Consider the following 17,607-nt stretch of genomic DNA (forward strand, 5'->3'; position numbering starts at 1 on the left):
GATGCAGATGTTATTTGGGGATTGCACATTTCTTGGCTGAGGTAGCATGTAAGGGCAGATTGGCAAGACACCACAGAGCTTCAGCTTTAGGCAAGCAAGTGATGTGGTTCTAACAGTTTTCTGTGGTATTAACATTTCATTCAGTTGGATCCCTTGACCTATGAAACTATAGGCCCAAAGAAAGAAGTTTTAGCTGTTAATTCTTGGAACTTTGATGGGAATAGGGGAAAGGGCATAGTGATTTCTCATGAGACCAAGAGCATTCTCTGAATTGTGAATGTCTTGAAAACCAGTGTTCCAGTGAAATTGGCACCCTGGGCACATTATCCAGATATTTAGAGGGTCGGGGCCAAGCCTGTGTACTCCTTCTCTGACGACAGGCTGGAAACAGAGTTTGGCTCCAGGATCTCTGACAAGTATTCAAAGACTTGACTCCAGAGTCAGTGCCACCTTCTGTGGCAGTGCCAAGCCTCCATGTTTGAGATAGAGGAGATTTTGTGTGAAAGCATGGGCAGACTTAGGGTGAAATTTTGGGAATGGGTGTGGGTTGGTTGTTGTTTGTTATGGTCTCAACTAGTTTCCTTACCTCTTTATTTTCCTTACATGATAACAGCTAGTCCTCTCTCTCTGCCTCCTGCCTCCTTCCAAGCAGGACACATGGCTAGGCCAAAGTGTGGAGATGCCAGTGGTATGCATACATAGCAAGAGCTTCATAGCAGTTATCTGGTGAGAGTCATATGCTGACAGTGGGACAGAGATGACATCATCCTCACCTCCAGACCCCAGACTCTACTGCGAGTATCGAACAACCTCCACCCTCATGCTTTGTTCTTGTCCTGTTCATCAGAAATGGCTTTTTCTGAATGTGAAGCTTTCCAGGAGCTGATCTCTGATCTGCTTAGTGCGGACACCATAGATGAGGGGGTTGAGGGCAGGTGGCAACAGCAAATAGATGATGGAGAGAAGGATGTGCACGGGCTTTGGGACAGTATGACGACCAAAGCGGTGTGTGAGGTAGGAGAAGAGACCAGGCACATAGAAGGCCAAAATGACACAGATGTGAGAACTACATGTACCAAAGGCCTTAGTACGGGCTTCCCGAGTAGGCAGCTGTAATACAGTGTGAGCAATAAGCCCATAGGACCCAGTGATGCCCAGAATGTCCACTCCTGACACGGCCAATGAAAGTCCCAGCCCATACAAGTTATTGACCCGTGTGTTACCCACCACCAGCTCTACCACTGCCATGTGTGCACAGTAGGCATGGCATATGGTCTTTGCTCGGAAGTGCTCAAATCGTGCCACCAGCAGAGGGAAAGGCACAACAATAGCTACAGCTTTCAGTGCCAGTGCCAGGACTACATAGCCTACACGAGCTTTGGTAACTAGGATAGGGTAATGCAGTGGACGCCCTATTGCCACAGCACGATCACAGGCCATGGCCAGAAGCACACCAGATTCCATAGCAGTCAGTGCATGTACAAAGAACATCTGGGCCAGGCAAGCAGCATATGGCATGAGTCGGGGCCCAAGCCATAGCACAACCAGCAATCCTGGAGTTACAGATGTGGCTAAACCCAGGTCTGTGGCTGCCAGTGTGGCCAGGAGTAGAAACATGGGCTGATGTAGTGAGGAGTCTGTCCGCACCACTGCCAACAGTGCTCCATTGCCCAGCAGGGCCAGCAGATACATGGGCCCGAAGACCAGTGTCAGCCAGGCTTGGATACTCCCTAGCCCCGGAATGCCAGTCAATATGAAGTCTGGGTGTAGGAAGGTGACATTGGGCTGTGGACTTGCTGCCATCTTGAAGCTAAAGGGCTCTTTGGGGGGCATGATTCCTGATAGGAAGGACAAAGGAAAGGTTTGGGGGAGTCACAGTGGCACAAATCCATCCATAGGGCAAGTGTAGGGGTATTGCAAGACTGGAAATAATCACAGGATTATTATAACCTGTTGCTTTGGGTTTTGGATGGATGATAAAGGTACAACCTTAGGATGGGAGAATCCTTACTGCTAAAAGCACAGAAGTGTTGTAGGGGGACTAACAGGAGGATAGTGGTGATTAGAAGGAGGTTGTGAGCCAGAGAGTGACTGCTACAGTGGCTGGTACAGATACTGCCTCCATTTGGAGGTCAGCTGTGGGTGGTACTAAGATGAACACTTCTCCCTCAGGATCCAAGTACCGTCAGTCTCAGTCTAACGATTGGCAGCAAGCCAGTGATAGGAGGTGATCAGGTCTCAGGCTATCCTGTCCTTGACTATGGATCCTTGGACAGGACCTCAGCTTCAGCTCTATAATGGAGGTAGGAACACTGATCTTAAGTGTTGCCCAGCTCTAACATTTCTGGGCATCAGCACTTTGAGAAGAAAGGAGGCAGAGTAGCAAGAAAGGAGGGGAGGCAGGCAGATGGGATTTGGAGTGAAGCCACGAGCCTGGTGCAACAGGTGCGTTTTTGGGGGTGTAAGTGCTTACATTATTCTGAACTTGATGCCGAAGTAGTCAACTTGAGGCAGCTGGAAAGTTGAAGTTGGGGATGAAGAGCAATGGAGAGATATGGCATTAAGAAATGGAACTTCCATTCTGTCTCCTTTCCTTCTTCACAATCCAGAAGGGAGTCCCTCTAGAATCTCATTTTTGGAGCACTAGGGAAAGTAGAGGTGATAGAGAAGAAATAATTAAACCCAGCTGTATCAGGAAGCATCGATATATTGTATATGCTGTAGCAGTCATATGAGAAAGAAGCGTCTCTGATGTTGCAGGATGCAGGGTGAGTAGACTGACCCCTCCTGGAATCCTGCCCCCAGCAGAAGCTTAATGAATGTTGAATGGATACAGGGATGAGGAAGAAATCACCAGCGTAAAGCTTGACTCAGGAAAGATCCTGAGCCTGTGTAGGAGCTTCTCTGCCTTGCCCGGTGCCCTGGGGCTCTTTATGTGGCTGTTCTGCTTGTTTCCCTCAGGGCCCCTAATCCCTCTCACCTGTACCATATTAACTCTTCCCTGCCTGCATCTTTGCTCAGTGCTGATGGACCTGATAGGAAGAAAGGAGGCAGAGAGGAGGCAAGCAAGGAATAAGGCTACAGAGGGGAAAACCCTGAGAAAGGAACACTTCCCCTGGGAATCTCTGCTGAGTCCTTGGAGTTGGGGAGAGAGGCCTTGCTTTATTTTATAATAGCAGCTACCCCACTTTATCGTACTCTCTCCTTACTAGACTGAAAGAGTTGCAGGCATTACTTCTTTTTTTTTTTTTTTTAAAGATTTATTTATCTATTTGAAAGAGTTACAGAGAGGCACAGGGAGGGAGGGAGGGAGAGAGAGAGAGAGAGAGAGAGAGAGAGAGACTTCCATCTGCTGGTTCACTCCCCAGATGGCTGCGACGGCTGCAGCTGTGCTGATCCGAAGCCAGGAGCTTCTTCTGGGTCTCTCACGTGGGTGCAGGGGCCCAAGGACTCAGGCCATCTTCTACTGCTTTCCCAGGGCATAGCAGAGAGCTGGATCGGAAGCGGAGCAGACAGGACTTGAACATGCGCCCACATGGGATGCCGGCACTGTAGGTGGCAGCTTTACCCGCTGTGCCACTGCGCCAGCCCTGGCATTGCTTTTTATTATTATATGGGATTTTATATGGGATCTCCATAGCTTGCTACAAGGGCTACCATGTATTTGGCTATCAATAGTTATTGCTTTTAATTGTGAGACAGAACTGCTAGTCCAAGTAGTCTTTGCTGACTAATGGGCTGCTGTTGTTTGAGGAGCTGTAGATATCTGAGAAGGAAAAGAATTATTTGCCATCAACCATGAATCTACTGAAAATTCTTTATAATATAAAGAGACATACCCTTAAAATCACCACACTTTGCAAAAATCACACAATAAACCCCACAGGGCTCATTGGGGCACAGCATCCAAAACTTTTTTCAGTGACAGATTTTTAAAAAATTTAAAAACACATAAACATTGTACATATTTATGAGGGTAGCATGTGATGTTCTGTGCATGTATGCATTGTGTAATGTTCAAATCAGAGTAAACCTATCTAACTCAAACATTCATATTTTCTTTGTGGTGAAAGCATTCAAAACCCGTCTAGTTTTCTTGCAAAATCAGGAACAAGTTTTTTAAAAGATAGGGACCTAATAAAAATAGAAGCACTTTTTAATAAATACTATGACAAATACAACACTTTATCTCTTTTTAAAATTTTCTTTTAAAGATTTATTTATTTGAAAGAGTTTCAGAGAGAAAGACATAGATCTTCCATGTGCTGGTTCACTCCCCAGATGGCCCTAGATGGCTGGCTACAATGGCTAGGGCTAGACCAGGCTAAAGCCAGGAACCAGGAACTTACTCTGGGTCTCCCAAATGGGTGGCAGGGGCGCAAATACTTGGACCTCTGCTGCTTTTCCTGGGCCACTAGCAGGGAGCTGGATCTTAATTGGAGCAGCCAGGACTTGAATTAATGCTCATATGGAATGCCAGTATTTCAGGCTGGTCCCTAACACTACGTCTTGAGAATGATCTGAAATTTCCCCTGTGAAAGTAAGTGTTGGGAGCAGCTTGTAGATTATTGTGAAGCAGTGGAGGAGGCTTATCTGAAATTTGGTGGGAAGTTGTGACTTCAGGTGTGGATGATTTATATAACACAAGTCAGGAAGCTGATAGCTACTTGAGGTGTGTGCATGTTGGGCTTTCCTATTCATCTTGGTTCAACTAGCAGTTTTCTGCATTTCTTAACAATAAAAATAGAAACACATATAAGCAAACATAAAGTTCACATTATGCCTAGTTCCCTAATATATCAATTGTGTTTCAGCATACTTGCATTTCAAAGGCAGCATTATAGCAGAACTGTTTTGACTCTTGTGCCTGGCCCTATACCATGTGGTAAGGACACAGTGGCAATAACAAGACCGTGATGCCCTCAGGGGATTCACAGTCTATTGGACACAGTGGTCTGAATGGTTTTTGGAGGGTTATTATGGTGACTGCATCAACTCAGGTTAGTATAAGTTAAGAGTGCAGCACAGATAAAGAACAAAACAAAAAGCCTTTAGCTGTTCGTGGGAAATTCAGGGAAATGTTTTATGAATCATAGTAATGATCAAAAAAAAAGTTCTTTAGAATTTCCCATGTGTGTGCATTGCTTTACTAAGCCCTAACCTATAAGAATCATTTGAGATGGATACAGTTCTAGCCCTCATTTTACAAAGAAACTAAGGAATTGGGAGGGTAAGTAACTAGCCAAAGGCCACATAGATAGTAAATAGCAGGGTTAGGATACTCAGTCTGGCTCTAGTGTACTGGCTGTTAATCATTTCAGCTAAGATTTAGTTCATGAGTAAGAGTTTTCTAGAACATGAGGCAAAATGTACCCAGTTCCTGGGAGAAGGAGTTCAGGAGGCTTTGGAGATTGGCAAGTGGTCCCAGAATTACTGAGTGGGGAGATGTAGAAGGAGCTGCAACTATTTGGTAGTAGATTGGTGATCTCTCATCCATAGGGATGAGAGGAGCAGTAGGAAGGTGGGAGTAGGGTAAGAACCATGGAAGAGAGGGGCTGGTGCTGTGGTGTAGTGGATAAAGCTGCTGCCTTCAATGCCAGCATCCCATATGGCAATGGTTTGAGTCCCGGTGGCTCCACTTCCAATCCAGCTCCTCGCTAATGCGCCTGGGAAAGCAATAGGAGATGACCCAAGTGCTTGGGTCCCTGTACCCATATGGGAGATCTGAAAGAGGCTCCGAGCTCCTGGCTTCAGATCAGCCCAACTCTGGCCATTGTGGCCATTTAGGGAGTGAACTAGCAGATGGAAGATTCTCTCTCTGCCTCTGTAACTCTGCCTTTCAAATAAATAAATAAATCTTAAAAACAAAACAAAACAAAAACCAAAGAACCATGGAAGAAAAGGTGGGGACAAAAGGCGCTTGGCCTCAAGAGAACACTAATGGAACTTTTGGCTATCTTGGGCACTTGTTCTTTGTGCAAAGATTGATCATGCAGTGAATCACAGGTGCCTTAACCCAAGAAGTACAAAATTGAAGTTATTATTAAATTTTTAGTAATCTGCTGTATTCTACTCTTCTCACTCTTCAGTAACCAGAGATGCATTGGGAGAATTTGTCTTTAAAAAATTCCTTAGTTGGTTGTCCAGCCCCCAGTCTCGATTTATAGAATCTATCTGAACACATGCTGGGGGTCACCTGACTGGTTGTTCCCTGTGGCTCTGACCATTAGAAGAGGGGATTTGACAATACACTTGTGACCTTGTGGGACTATATGCCACAGCCTGCTCACCCCAGAGGAGGGTGCCACTTCTTTGCAGGGAGTGGTTATGGGGTTGGAGGAGGAAGAAAAGCTCATTGGATAGCTCAGTTGCTTCTACACTTGCATAGAAAATAGGAGTGTTCTATTTGGAGATTAACCTCAATGTTTTCACTTCTTTCGCTAATGCCACCACCACTAACATTCTGTAGAATAGGATTCTCAGATATCAGTTTGTGTACTGTGGGCTTGTTCAGTGGCTTTCCACTTGATCCAGTTATATATCAGAAAAGTGTGGGTTTTAAGGGTGCTGTTGAGCACTGAATTCTCATCTGGAAATGTTCTAAGTTGAACCATTGGCTGTTAAATCTCAGTTCCCAGGTCAGTATGAGACTCCTGTTTGGTACCATGATAGTCCTGGCCTTACCCTCCCCCAGTTTCAGGAGTAGCAGAGGGACTCTGCAAGATTAGATTCCACTTCTCAATGGAGTTGTGGAAGGAGTCATGAAGCCACCAGATCCATCTGTCTTATTACTTCATTTCTCCCTTCCGTCTCAGGTTCTCAAATCCTTCTATGAGAAGATCTATAGTATTTCAGCAAGTTCTGGGGCTAATTCTTAGGCTAATAGCTGTATTTGCGTTAAAGTCATGGCCTTGAGAGAGGAAACATCTCTCCCTTTTCATTATGAGAGGAAATAGGAGATGTCAGGTTCTGGTGGTAATATGGAATATATATCAACTCATTTTTATAAACTCTCTTGTAATATTATCTGCTCTCCCTATTTATCTGTCTCCTTCCTCCACAACAGGGTCACTGTGTCTAGTTCCAGAAACTCAGGGAATGATGCCATTTTTTGACCATATAGCAATGACTACTATGGTCCTACAAGCTGAGGTCAAAGTTGCCATCCTTGTCTTCAACATTGTACCTCTACAATTTGATTAGGAACCTGAAACTCCTGTAACTTATCCAATCATTCTTTTCTTTCACTGAGAGTTGCTTTACTAACTCTGACCGGTGATGACTGAGGAGACCAGCATCAGGATGATCTTCAAAGGTTTTTCTTATAGAATACAGGTAGTTCCCATAAGGGTTCTCCATTAGCCCATTTACAGGACTCCTGAGGTGACTGCCTTTGTTGGGCTTGGATTGAAGCTGCCTCTCAATAAATTAATTCCCTGAAGTTCTTCTCTGAGGTGTTAATGCCTTTATCTTTTTTCCGTGATTACTTCCCTCCTCCTGAGCCACATTCCATGGGTTACTTTTTCAACCAAGAAAAGTACATATGTCATTCACAGGACTTAGCAAATCTTATTAACAATTCACTATATGTCAAGCACAGGACTACAGTTGGTTAAACAGCTTCTTTTATGGTTGGATTTGTCATGGACTGTACGTCTGCCTGCCTCCCAAATTCGTACATTGCAGCCCTGACCTCTACCATGATGATATTTGGAGATGGGGCCTTTGGGAGGTTATTAGAGTTAGAGGAGTCATGAGTGAATAGAATTAGTGTCCTGTAAGGATAAGAACTCGACCTCTTCCTTTCTCACTAGGCCTTGTGAGGACACAGTGAGAAGGCAGCTGATTGTAAATCAGTAAGAGAGCTCCTTTTGCCCCCACCCCCTGCCCTGGCCCCTGGAACCTAATCATTAGGCACCTTAATCTTGGACTTTCCAGTCTTAAGAACTGAAAGAGAAATGTCTGTTTAAGCTACCTGGCATATGTTATTTTGTTATGCCTGCCCAATGGGGCTAAGATAGCATTCATACAGCCTCTAGCATGCCTTTCCTTAAGAGCTTGTGTGTTTAGCTCCTCTCTATTTTCTAGTAGGTAGTATGTCCTATTTTATGTCTCACAACTTTGTTCTGGAATATTGCAACACCTCAAAGCAGATCCCTTTGTCTTTAATATGTTCTTCATTTTTTTGTCATACTTTATTTGGGAGTGGCTAATAGATATAAAGGTATAAAGAATAAGAACACGTACAAGTATCAACACAAGAATTGACTATTATTACCATGTTGTCCTGGTTGCTTTTAGTTCTGTTTTTAATAAAAGCAATAATAATTACAGCTAAAACTAGTCTCTTTTATCCTCTGTAGTCTAACATCACCTAAGAGACAATAATTATCATGAATTGAGAATATACCATTCCTTTTTAAGAAGATTTATTTATTTTTTGAAAGAGATACAGAGAGAGAAGGGAAGAGAGCGTGCATACTTCAATCTGCTTCAGTCCACAAATGGTCACAACAGCAGGGGCTGGGCCAGACTGAAGCCTGGAGCTTCTTCCGGATTTCCCACGTGGGTGGCAGGGATCCAAGCACTTGGGCCATCTTCTGTTGCTTTCCCAGATTCATTAGCAGGAAGCCGGATCAGAAGTGGAGTAGCCAGGACTTGAACTGGCACCCATATGGGGTGTTGGCATTGCAGGCACATACTTAACTTTCTCTGCCACAGCACTGGCCCCAGAGTATATGATTCTAATTCAGTGTTTAATGCTTTGGTTAGTTGGTATATTTAAATACTTACATAAGTTATTTCCTACTGTATATACAAAATTATGTTTTGAGTTCTGTTCATACAGGTAAATATCATCTCTTCAAATTGTTACATCATTTTATGGCATATGATTATGTCAAATATTATTGACAGACTTAAAATTATTTCTGGTTATCTTGGGTGTGTTGACACTTGTGAATGTTTTTATTCTTTGTAATTTTACATCTATTAGCCATTTCTCAAATAAAAATGTGAAAAAAATAGAGTGAGTTTTGTGGCATAGCAAGTTAAGCTGCTGTGTGGGACACCTTAATCCTATGTCTGAGTACCAGTTCAAGTACTAAATCCTCCAATTCTGATCCAGCTTCCTGCCAATGTGCCTGGGAAGCAGTAGATGATGACCCAAGAACCTGGTTTCCTGCCACTTACATGGGAGACCTGGATGGAGTTCCTACCTTCTATCTTTGGCTTGGCCTAACCTTGTCTGTGTGGGTATTTGGGGAGTGAATCAGTAGATGGAAGATCTTCCTCTCTCTATAATTCTCCATATCTCTGTCACTTTGCCTTTCAATTAAATAAACTTTTTAAAAACCATGGCAAAAATAAATACAAAGAACACATTGGATATAAGAAGATCAATTTTGAAACTGCTACAATATTCCAGAATAAAGTTGTAAAGCATAAAATAGGACGTACTGAGACAGAGTTGTTAGGTCTCTATATATACATGGTGATGTGTGAAAGTTTTTCTAGGGAATATCTAGGAGTGGAATTGTTGGGCAATAAGGTATGCACCTTTATTTAGCAGATTGTTGATCAATTGCTCTTAAAAATAGATATTCCAATTTGTATTTCCACTAACAACTTTATGAAAAATACTCTTATTGCAATATCTTTGACAACATTTTATCAGATTCATATTTTTTGTGACTATGTCAATAAGAGATCCCTTGTTTTAATTTACATTATTCGTATACTCATATTTATTGGGCATTTAGGAGTTCTCTTCTGTATTTTTACTGACTCTTTCCATTGCCCATTTCTTTAATTAGTTGTCTTTTTCCCCTGTGTATTTATTTGTAGAAATTTTTTATTTATTCTAGATACCAGTCTTTTTGTTAGAAATGGTACATTTCAGTCTGCTTTCTTTTTAATTTCATTTATAGTGTCATTTATCTTAAAGAAAATTTGAATTTTAATAAAAAGCAAATCTTGGGCATGTGCTTCTTGTATGTTATTTATTAAGCCTTCTCCTACCCTGAGGTTGTAAAGATATTAATATGTTTCCCTTTAATAATGTATATACTTTGACAACACTTAGTATCTGCCTCCAAGTCAGGCACTGAACTAAATGCTCTACACATTCCATATCTATGTACTCTGTGTCTCTTTCAATATAATATCTCCGTGAAGTAGACATTATTATTTCCACTTTACAGAGAAAAATGACTGAGACATTGATAGCTTACTTCTGACTCATATAGTCTGAATTTGAATACAGGTTACTGTGAGTCCAAAATGGGCTCTCTTAATCACTATATATTATCAGGGATATGTTGGCTTTATTAAGTGGAATTAGGTTCATTTTCATATTTTTCTGATGAGAAATCTTGTTTCTCCTGGGCCTGTTTCCTTCTTTAGACCAATGCACAATTCAGGATTGAAGGAGCAGTCATATCATTTTACCTTAAATTTGTGGGTGAATAAAATGGCATTTCTTCTGACATCAGAATTTACTTGAATATTCTTACTTCCACCCAAAACGTTATTTTGTCTTCTCCCTTATAGCTTCTGTCCATGATGTGTGTGGAACTTTCTGCCTTCCCTCTGTAGTTGCAGTTATTGTGAATTCTGTGTCATACGATTTCCCCACCAAAGGTTTACAAGTGTGACTTCCAGTTTCCCTGAAGACACCTTCAATGTTCCCTAATTCCCTGATCAGAAATTCTTCTTGTATAGGATTTAAGGTAGGGGGTCTTGTTTCATACTTCTTATGGGGAGATCCCAATTTTCCCAACACCATTTATTAAAAAGACTTGTTTGTCCAGGGAGTTATTTTAGCTATTTATCAAATAATTTATTTAGTTATTTGTCAAAGATTAGTTGTTGTAGATATGTTAAATTAAATTTTGGGGTCTCTAATCTGTTCTACTGGTCCACATATCTATTCTTGGGCCAGTATCAGGCTATTTGATTATAACTGCCACATAATATGTACTGAAATCTGATATTATGATGCCTCTGGCTTTGTTTTTGTTGTTGAAGATTACTTTGACTATTCAGCGACTCTTTTGCTTCCATATGAATTTTAGTGTCATTTTTTCTAGATCTGAGAAGAATTTCCCTGGTATTCTAATTGGGATTACATTGAATCTGTAAATTGCTTTGGGTAGTATGAATGTTATGATGGTATTAATTCTTCTAACCCATGAACATGGACAATTTTCCCTTTTTTTGCATCTTCTTCCATTTCTTATTTTAATGTTCTATAATTTTCATTGCAGATATCTTTCATGTCCTTGGTTAAATTTTTTCCAAGGCATTTACATTTTTTGTAGCTATTATGAATGGGACTAATCTTAGAAGTTGCTTCTTACTCATGGCATTGTTTGTATGTACAAATGCTATTGATTTTTATATTTTTGTTTTATATCCTGCAACTTTGTCAAATTCTCTTATGAGTTCCAGTTTTCTTTTGTTTTCCCTGTTTTATAGGATCATATCATCTGCAAACAGGGACAATTTGGCTGCCTCATTTCCATTGGTATCCCCTTGATTTCTTTTTCTTGCAAATATCAAAATCTGAAACCATCATATTATTAGAGGAAAACAGGGGAAATGCTGCAAAACATTGGCCTAGGGAAAGATTTCATGGATAAGACCCCAGAGACATAGGCAATAAAAGTAAAAATAGTCAAATGGGATTATATCAAGATAAGAAGCTTCTGCACAGCAAGGGAAACACTGAGCAAAGTAAAGAGGCAACATACAGAATGGTAGAAAACATTTGCCAACCATACATCTGATACAGAATTGATATCCAGAATATATAAAGAGTTTGAAAGCTCAACAACATCAAATCAAGCAATCCAGTTAGGAAATGGGTTAAGGATGAAATACAACAGAGACATGCAAAGATGCTCAGGATCACTAGCTGTCAGGAAAATGCAAATAAAACCTACCATTAATTTAACCTCACCCCAGTTAGAATGGCTATCATCTAAAAATCAAAAAATAACAACTAGTGAAGATGACTGAATAAGGCATAGCCACACTAACTTAAGCTGCTGTGGGATCCAAAAAGAACAAAGCGGGGCCAGCACTGTGCCTCACTTGGTTAATACTCTGACTGCGGCACCAGCATCCCATATGGGCACTGGGTTCTAGTCCCGGTTGCTCCTCTTCCAGTGCAGCTATCTGCTGTGGCCCAGGAGGGCACTGGAGGATGGCCCAAGTGCTTGGGCCTCTGCACCCGCATGGGAGACCAGGAGAAAGCACTTGGCTCCTGGCTTTGGATCGGCACAGCTCTGGCCACAGCAGCCATTTGGGGAATGAACCAGCAGATGAAAGACTTTTCTCTCTGTCTCTCTCTCTCACTGTCTGTAACTCTACCTGCCAAATAATAAAAAAAAAAAAATCCCCCCCCTCCCAAAAGAAGAAAAAGAACAAAGGAAGGACCATGTTTCCAGGGGTCTGACTGATGGAAATTATCAGTGAAGAAGTGAAAACAAAGAAACAAAAAAGACCCCGTGGGACAAGGGGAGAGAAGAGACACCACTCAGCCAGCCATGTGGTACAGCAAGCTGCAGGCTATGAACTGTCATCATAATACACCAAAGTAGGAAGAAATTGCCATGCACCTGGCTGCTGGCTGTTTTAGCTGACAGGAAATTCCACAGTGACCCACCGACTTTTACTTCAACCTGGAGAACTGTCTGGGGTCTGAGCAACTGCTGGGCTTGGAACAGGGAACCTCACTTGCTTCCTTACCCTCCCCCAATCCTGTGGAGCACCATACAGCAGAAAGTCATGCATCATACCTCTGTTATCTTGTCACCATTATAGTCAGAGTCAGGGCAATGTGTGGGACAAAGGACAGATGCCCTGCGTCCTGCAACTGTGGGAGTTTTGGAACGTTAGTAGCAGAGCTATGCCCACACTTTGTAGCAAGGGGGATTCACTTTAGCTTCTGGAAGCTAACACTAGAAGCAGCCCATTAAATAAATTCTAAATTTCTCAGTGCCACTGGGATCCACTCAATGGATATAGGGAAGAACCTACCTGCATTTCACCTCTCTGAACTCATACCCTCCAGAGTAATATCTCTTGTATACGATGTAGTCACCCCATAGGACTGGAACAGGTCCATCCAGTTCATATCTCCTAGTCCCAGGACTAGAGCTATTGGTATTATAAGCCATAGCAGTTGGACTCTCCTAGCAGGACCTGAGGAAAGGCCCATCCATATCACACAGTCCTAGATCCACAGCAATTGGTGCTCTAAGTCCTGGCATCACTCAGCTTTCTAGTAGGACAAAGGGGGCAACCACCCCTGTCCCCCTTAACACCAAGAATAAGGCCTTGGCTGTCACATTAGCCAGGGAGACTTGCACTGAACTCTCTGTGACAGAAGATACACACCCAAGCAAATCCTTATTCATCTCAAAGCCACACTTCTATCCCTTTGAACTGCAACAGACTAGTCCACTGTGTCACTTATAGACACAGCTGGCATGGATTAAGACAAATCACTCAGAGGCTCACCTAGAACCAAAGCCAAAGCAAGTGACACCCTGCATTCTAGTTAAAACATAAACTCTCAGTAAACTGTACCCCATATAGAAGAAGGGATGAATACAGCAGATGGGCAGACATTAATGTAGAGACACAGGAGATAAGAAGAGCAAGGGAGCATGATAGCTCCGGAAGAACACAGTACTCCAGAATTAGATCCCAAATTGCAAGAAATCTGTGAAATGACGGAAAATTAAAAATAATGATTGTAAGGAAGCTCAATTAGAGGCAAGAGAATACAGATATATTGAAGAAATCAATGAATGACATGAATGACAATATTACTAAGGAGATAGAACTAATAAGAAGAATCAAATAGAAATTTTGGGGATGAAGTATTCAATCAGTGGAAAAAATATGATTGAGGGCTTTAATAGAAGAATAGAACAAGTAGAGGAAAGAGGTTTTTTTTGACCCTGAGGACAAGAATATTGAAATAGCACAGACAAAATAAAGAGAAAGTAATTAAAAAGAATGAAAAAAGTCTATGTGAAAATTGGGATACCATTAAAAGATACCTTTGAAAGAGACAGGGACATCCAGATAATAAGAAGCTCAAAGAACCCCAAGCAGACTCAACTGAAAAAGGTCTTCTCTGAGGCCTATCATTGTCAAATTGTCAAAAGTTAAAAGGCAAGGAGACACTCCTAAAGACAATAAGAGAAAGTCACCAAGCTGTATCTAAAGCAAAACCAATTAGATTAACATCAGATTTCTCAACAGAAAACATAGAGGCCAGAAAAGAGAGGGATGATATGTTCAAAGTCTTAAAAGGAAAAAACTTCCACTCAAGAATATTATATCCAGCAAAACTATCCTTTAAAAGTGAAGGAGAAATAAAGTACCTTCCAGATAAGCAAAAACTGAGAGAATTCACCACCACCAGACCAGCTTTACAAGAAATTCTGAAGAGTGTGTTGCATTAAAAGTAAACATCATGAAAACACATGACACCACCAAATTCACTAATGGAGCAGGTAGAATCATTATCCAGTCCACCAAATGACAGGTCTTAGTCCTTATCTATCAATACTAACCTCAATGTAAATCAATTAAATTCATCAACCAAAAGACTTATGTTGGCTGAATGAACAAAAAACCATGACCCCACCCACTATATGTTACCTTTAAGAAACTTGCTTCCCAAAGATACATACAGACTGAAGATAAAGGGTTGGAAAAAGATATACCAGGCAAATGTAAACCAAAAGAGAGCAGGCATAGCTATCTTTTAAATAAAAAACTTTAAAAGACTTTAAATAAAAAACTGTAAAAAGAGATAAAGAAGGATATTATATTTTGATAAAAGCTTCAGTTCAGCAAGAAGACATAGTGATCATAAGTAAATATGTATCCAACACAAGAACACCTAGATATGTATATAGAAAATACTAAACCTAAAGGGAGAGATACACTTCCACACTCCACTCATCAATGGACAAATCATCTAGACAAGAAATCACTAAAGATACATCAGAGTTGAAAAATACTATCCAGCTAATGGAACTAACAGACATTTACAGGACATTTCATCCAATAGCTACAGAATACACATTCTTTTTTTAAAAAAATATTTGTTTTATTTATTTGAAAGAGTTACAGAAAGACGTAGAGACAGAGTGAGAGATCTTTCATCCACTGGTTTACTCCCCAGATGGACGCAAAGGCTGCAGCTGTGCCAATCCGAAGCCAGGAGTCAGGAGCTTCTTCCAGGTCTCCAAGATGGGTGCAGGGGTCCAAGGAGTTGGGCCATCCTTTACTGCTATCCCAGACCATAGCAGAGAGCTGGATCAGAAGAGAAGCAGCCGGGACTAGAACCAGCACCGCATGGGATGCCGGCACTTCAGGCCAGGGCTTTAACCCACAGCACCACAGTGCTGGCCCCCACATTATTTTCATCACTGCATGGAACACTTTCTAAGATGGACTATATATTAGGCCACAAATCAATTCTGAGGAAATTTTTAAAAGATTGAAATCATACCATGTATCTTCTCCGACCATAAAGGAATAAACCTAGAAATCAATAAGAAGAATAGAACATTCATAAATACTTGGAATTAACCAACATGCTTCTGAATCACCAACTGGTTATTGAAGAAATGAAAAGGAGGGGCCAGCACCGTGGATTACTTGGTTAATCCTCCGCCTGTGGCGCCGGCATCCCATATGAGCTCTGGGTTCTTGTCCCGGTTGCTCCTCTTCCAGTCCAGCTCTCTGCTGTGGCCTGGAAAGGCAGTGGAGGATGGCCCAGGTGCTTGGGCCTCTGCACCCGCATGGGAGACCAGGAGGAAGCACTTGGCTCCTGGCTTTGGATCAGCGCGGCTCTGGCCATAGCGGCCATTTGGGGAGTGAATCAACAGAAAAAGGAAGACCTTTCTCTCTGTCTCTCTCTCTCTCTCACTAACTCTGTCTGTGAAAATAATTATAATCAAATAAAAGAAGAAATGAAGAAGGAAATAAAAATATTTCTTGAAATAAGTGAAATTGTCCCTGCTAATGGAGCTGAGAAAGCAGCAGAAAATGGCCCAAGTGCTTGGGCCCCTGCACCCATGTTGGAGACCTGGAAGAAGCTCCTGGCTCCTGGCTTTGGCCTGGCTTAGCTCTGCCAGTTGTGGCCATTTGGGTAGTCAACCAGTGGATGGAAGATACTCCCCCTCCCCTCCTTTCCTCTCCCCTCCTCTCACCTGCCCTCCCCTCCCCTCTCCTCCTCTCCACTCCTCTCCTCTCTCCTCTCCTCCCGTTCCCCTCTGCCTCTCCTCACCCCCTCCTCTCTTCTCCCCTCCTCTCCCTTGCCCTCCCCTCCCTTCTCCTTTATTCTCCCCTCCCCTCCTCTCTCCCTCCCTTGCCCTCCCCTCCTCTGCCCTCCCCCTCTCCTCTTTTCTCCCCTCCCCCTCCCTCTCCTCTCCTCTCCTCTCAAGTCTGACTTTTAAAATAATAATAAAAAAATTGAAAAGTCAACATATCAAAACTTGTCAGATACAGCAAATGAGGGAAGTTTATAGCATTAAGTGCTTACATTAAAAGAAAGGAATTGCATATTGAAAACCTAGAGAAATAAGAACCCCAAATCAGTAGGAGGTGAGAAATAAGAAGGACCAGAGCATAAATAAATTAAATTGAAACAAAAAAATCAAAAGGCCAACAAGAAGTTGTTTTTTGAAAAGATAAACAAAATAGATAAACCTTTGCCAGACTAACAGAAAGAAAAACTCAAAGAGATAAGAAAGGAGACATTACAACTGACACAACTGAAATACAAAGGATTATAAGAAGCTACTATGAAGAACTGTATACTAATAAACTGGAAAATTTGAAGAAGATAAATTCTGAGGTTTACATAACCTATCAAGATTAAATTAAGAAGATATAGACAATCGAAACAGACCCATAACAAGCAATGAGATTGAAGCAATAATCAAAAGTCTTCCATCAAGGAAAAGTCTAGGACCTGATGGCTTCACTTCTGAATTCCACCAAAACATTTAAAGAGGAAGTAACTCCAATACTCTTCGAACTATTCCAAAATATTGAACAAGATGGAATTCTGCCAAACTCTTTTTATGAGGCCAGCATTACCTTGATACAAAAACCAAAGACATGACATGAAAGATATCCTTAATGAACATAGATACAAAGATTCTCAACAAAATACAAGCAAATAAAATCCAAAACCACATCAAAAAGATCACACATTACAATCAAGTGTTTCATCACAGAAATGCAAAGGTTATTCAACATTTGCATATCAATAAGCATCATAAATCACATCAATAGAATGAAGAACAAAAACCATATGGTCATCTCAAGTTATTCAAAGAAAGGATTTGAGAAATTTCAACACCCTTCGTGATAACAACCCTGTATAAGTTAGATATAAAAAGAACCTTTAAAATTATAAAGGCTTTGTATCACAAGCCAACAGCCAATATATTTAGTGAATGGAGAAAATCTGAAAGCATTTCCCCTCAGATATGGAACAAGACAAAGATGTTCACTTTTTCCACTTTTATTCAATATATTACTGGAAGATTTAGCAAGAGCAATTAG

At 41.4% G+C, this 17,607-nt stretch overlaps 1 protein-coding gene across 1 annotated transcript; it reads right to left on the bottom strand.

Annotated features, from left to right (window-relative positions):
- Positions 1–13: 13 nt before the first annotated feature.
- Positions 14–14,776, bottom strand: OR52W1 (olfactory receptor family 52 subfamily W member 1). Its single transcript, XM_089311475.1, has one exon. It carries the CDS (start codon positions 1,831–1,833, stop codon positions 844–846), a length of 990 nt encoding a protein of 329 aa, XP_089167601.1. The 5' UTR covers positions 1,834–14,776; the 3' UTR covers positions 14–843.
- Between the last annotated feature and the right edge of the window lie 2,831 nt (positions 14,777–17,607).

The sequence above is a fragment of the Oryctolagus cuniculus genome, chromosome 1 (assembly GCF_051225735.1).
Source record: "Oryctolagus cuniculus isolate XC-2025 breed Fujian yellow rabbit chromosome 1, ASM5122573v1, whole genome shotgun sequence".
Classification (NCBI taxonomy): Eukaryota; Metazoa; Chordata; class Mammalia; order Lagomorpha; family Leporidae; genus Oryctolagus; species Oryctolagus cuniculus.

What these genes read in the sequence shown, in the direction of transcription:
- OR52W1 (XM_089311475.1), bottom strand. Translation starts at nt 1,833, where the DNA reads ATGCCCCCCAAAGAGCCCTTTAGCTTCAAGATGGCAGCAAGTCCACAG.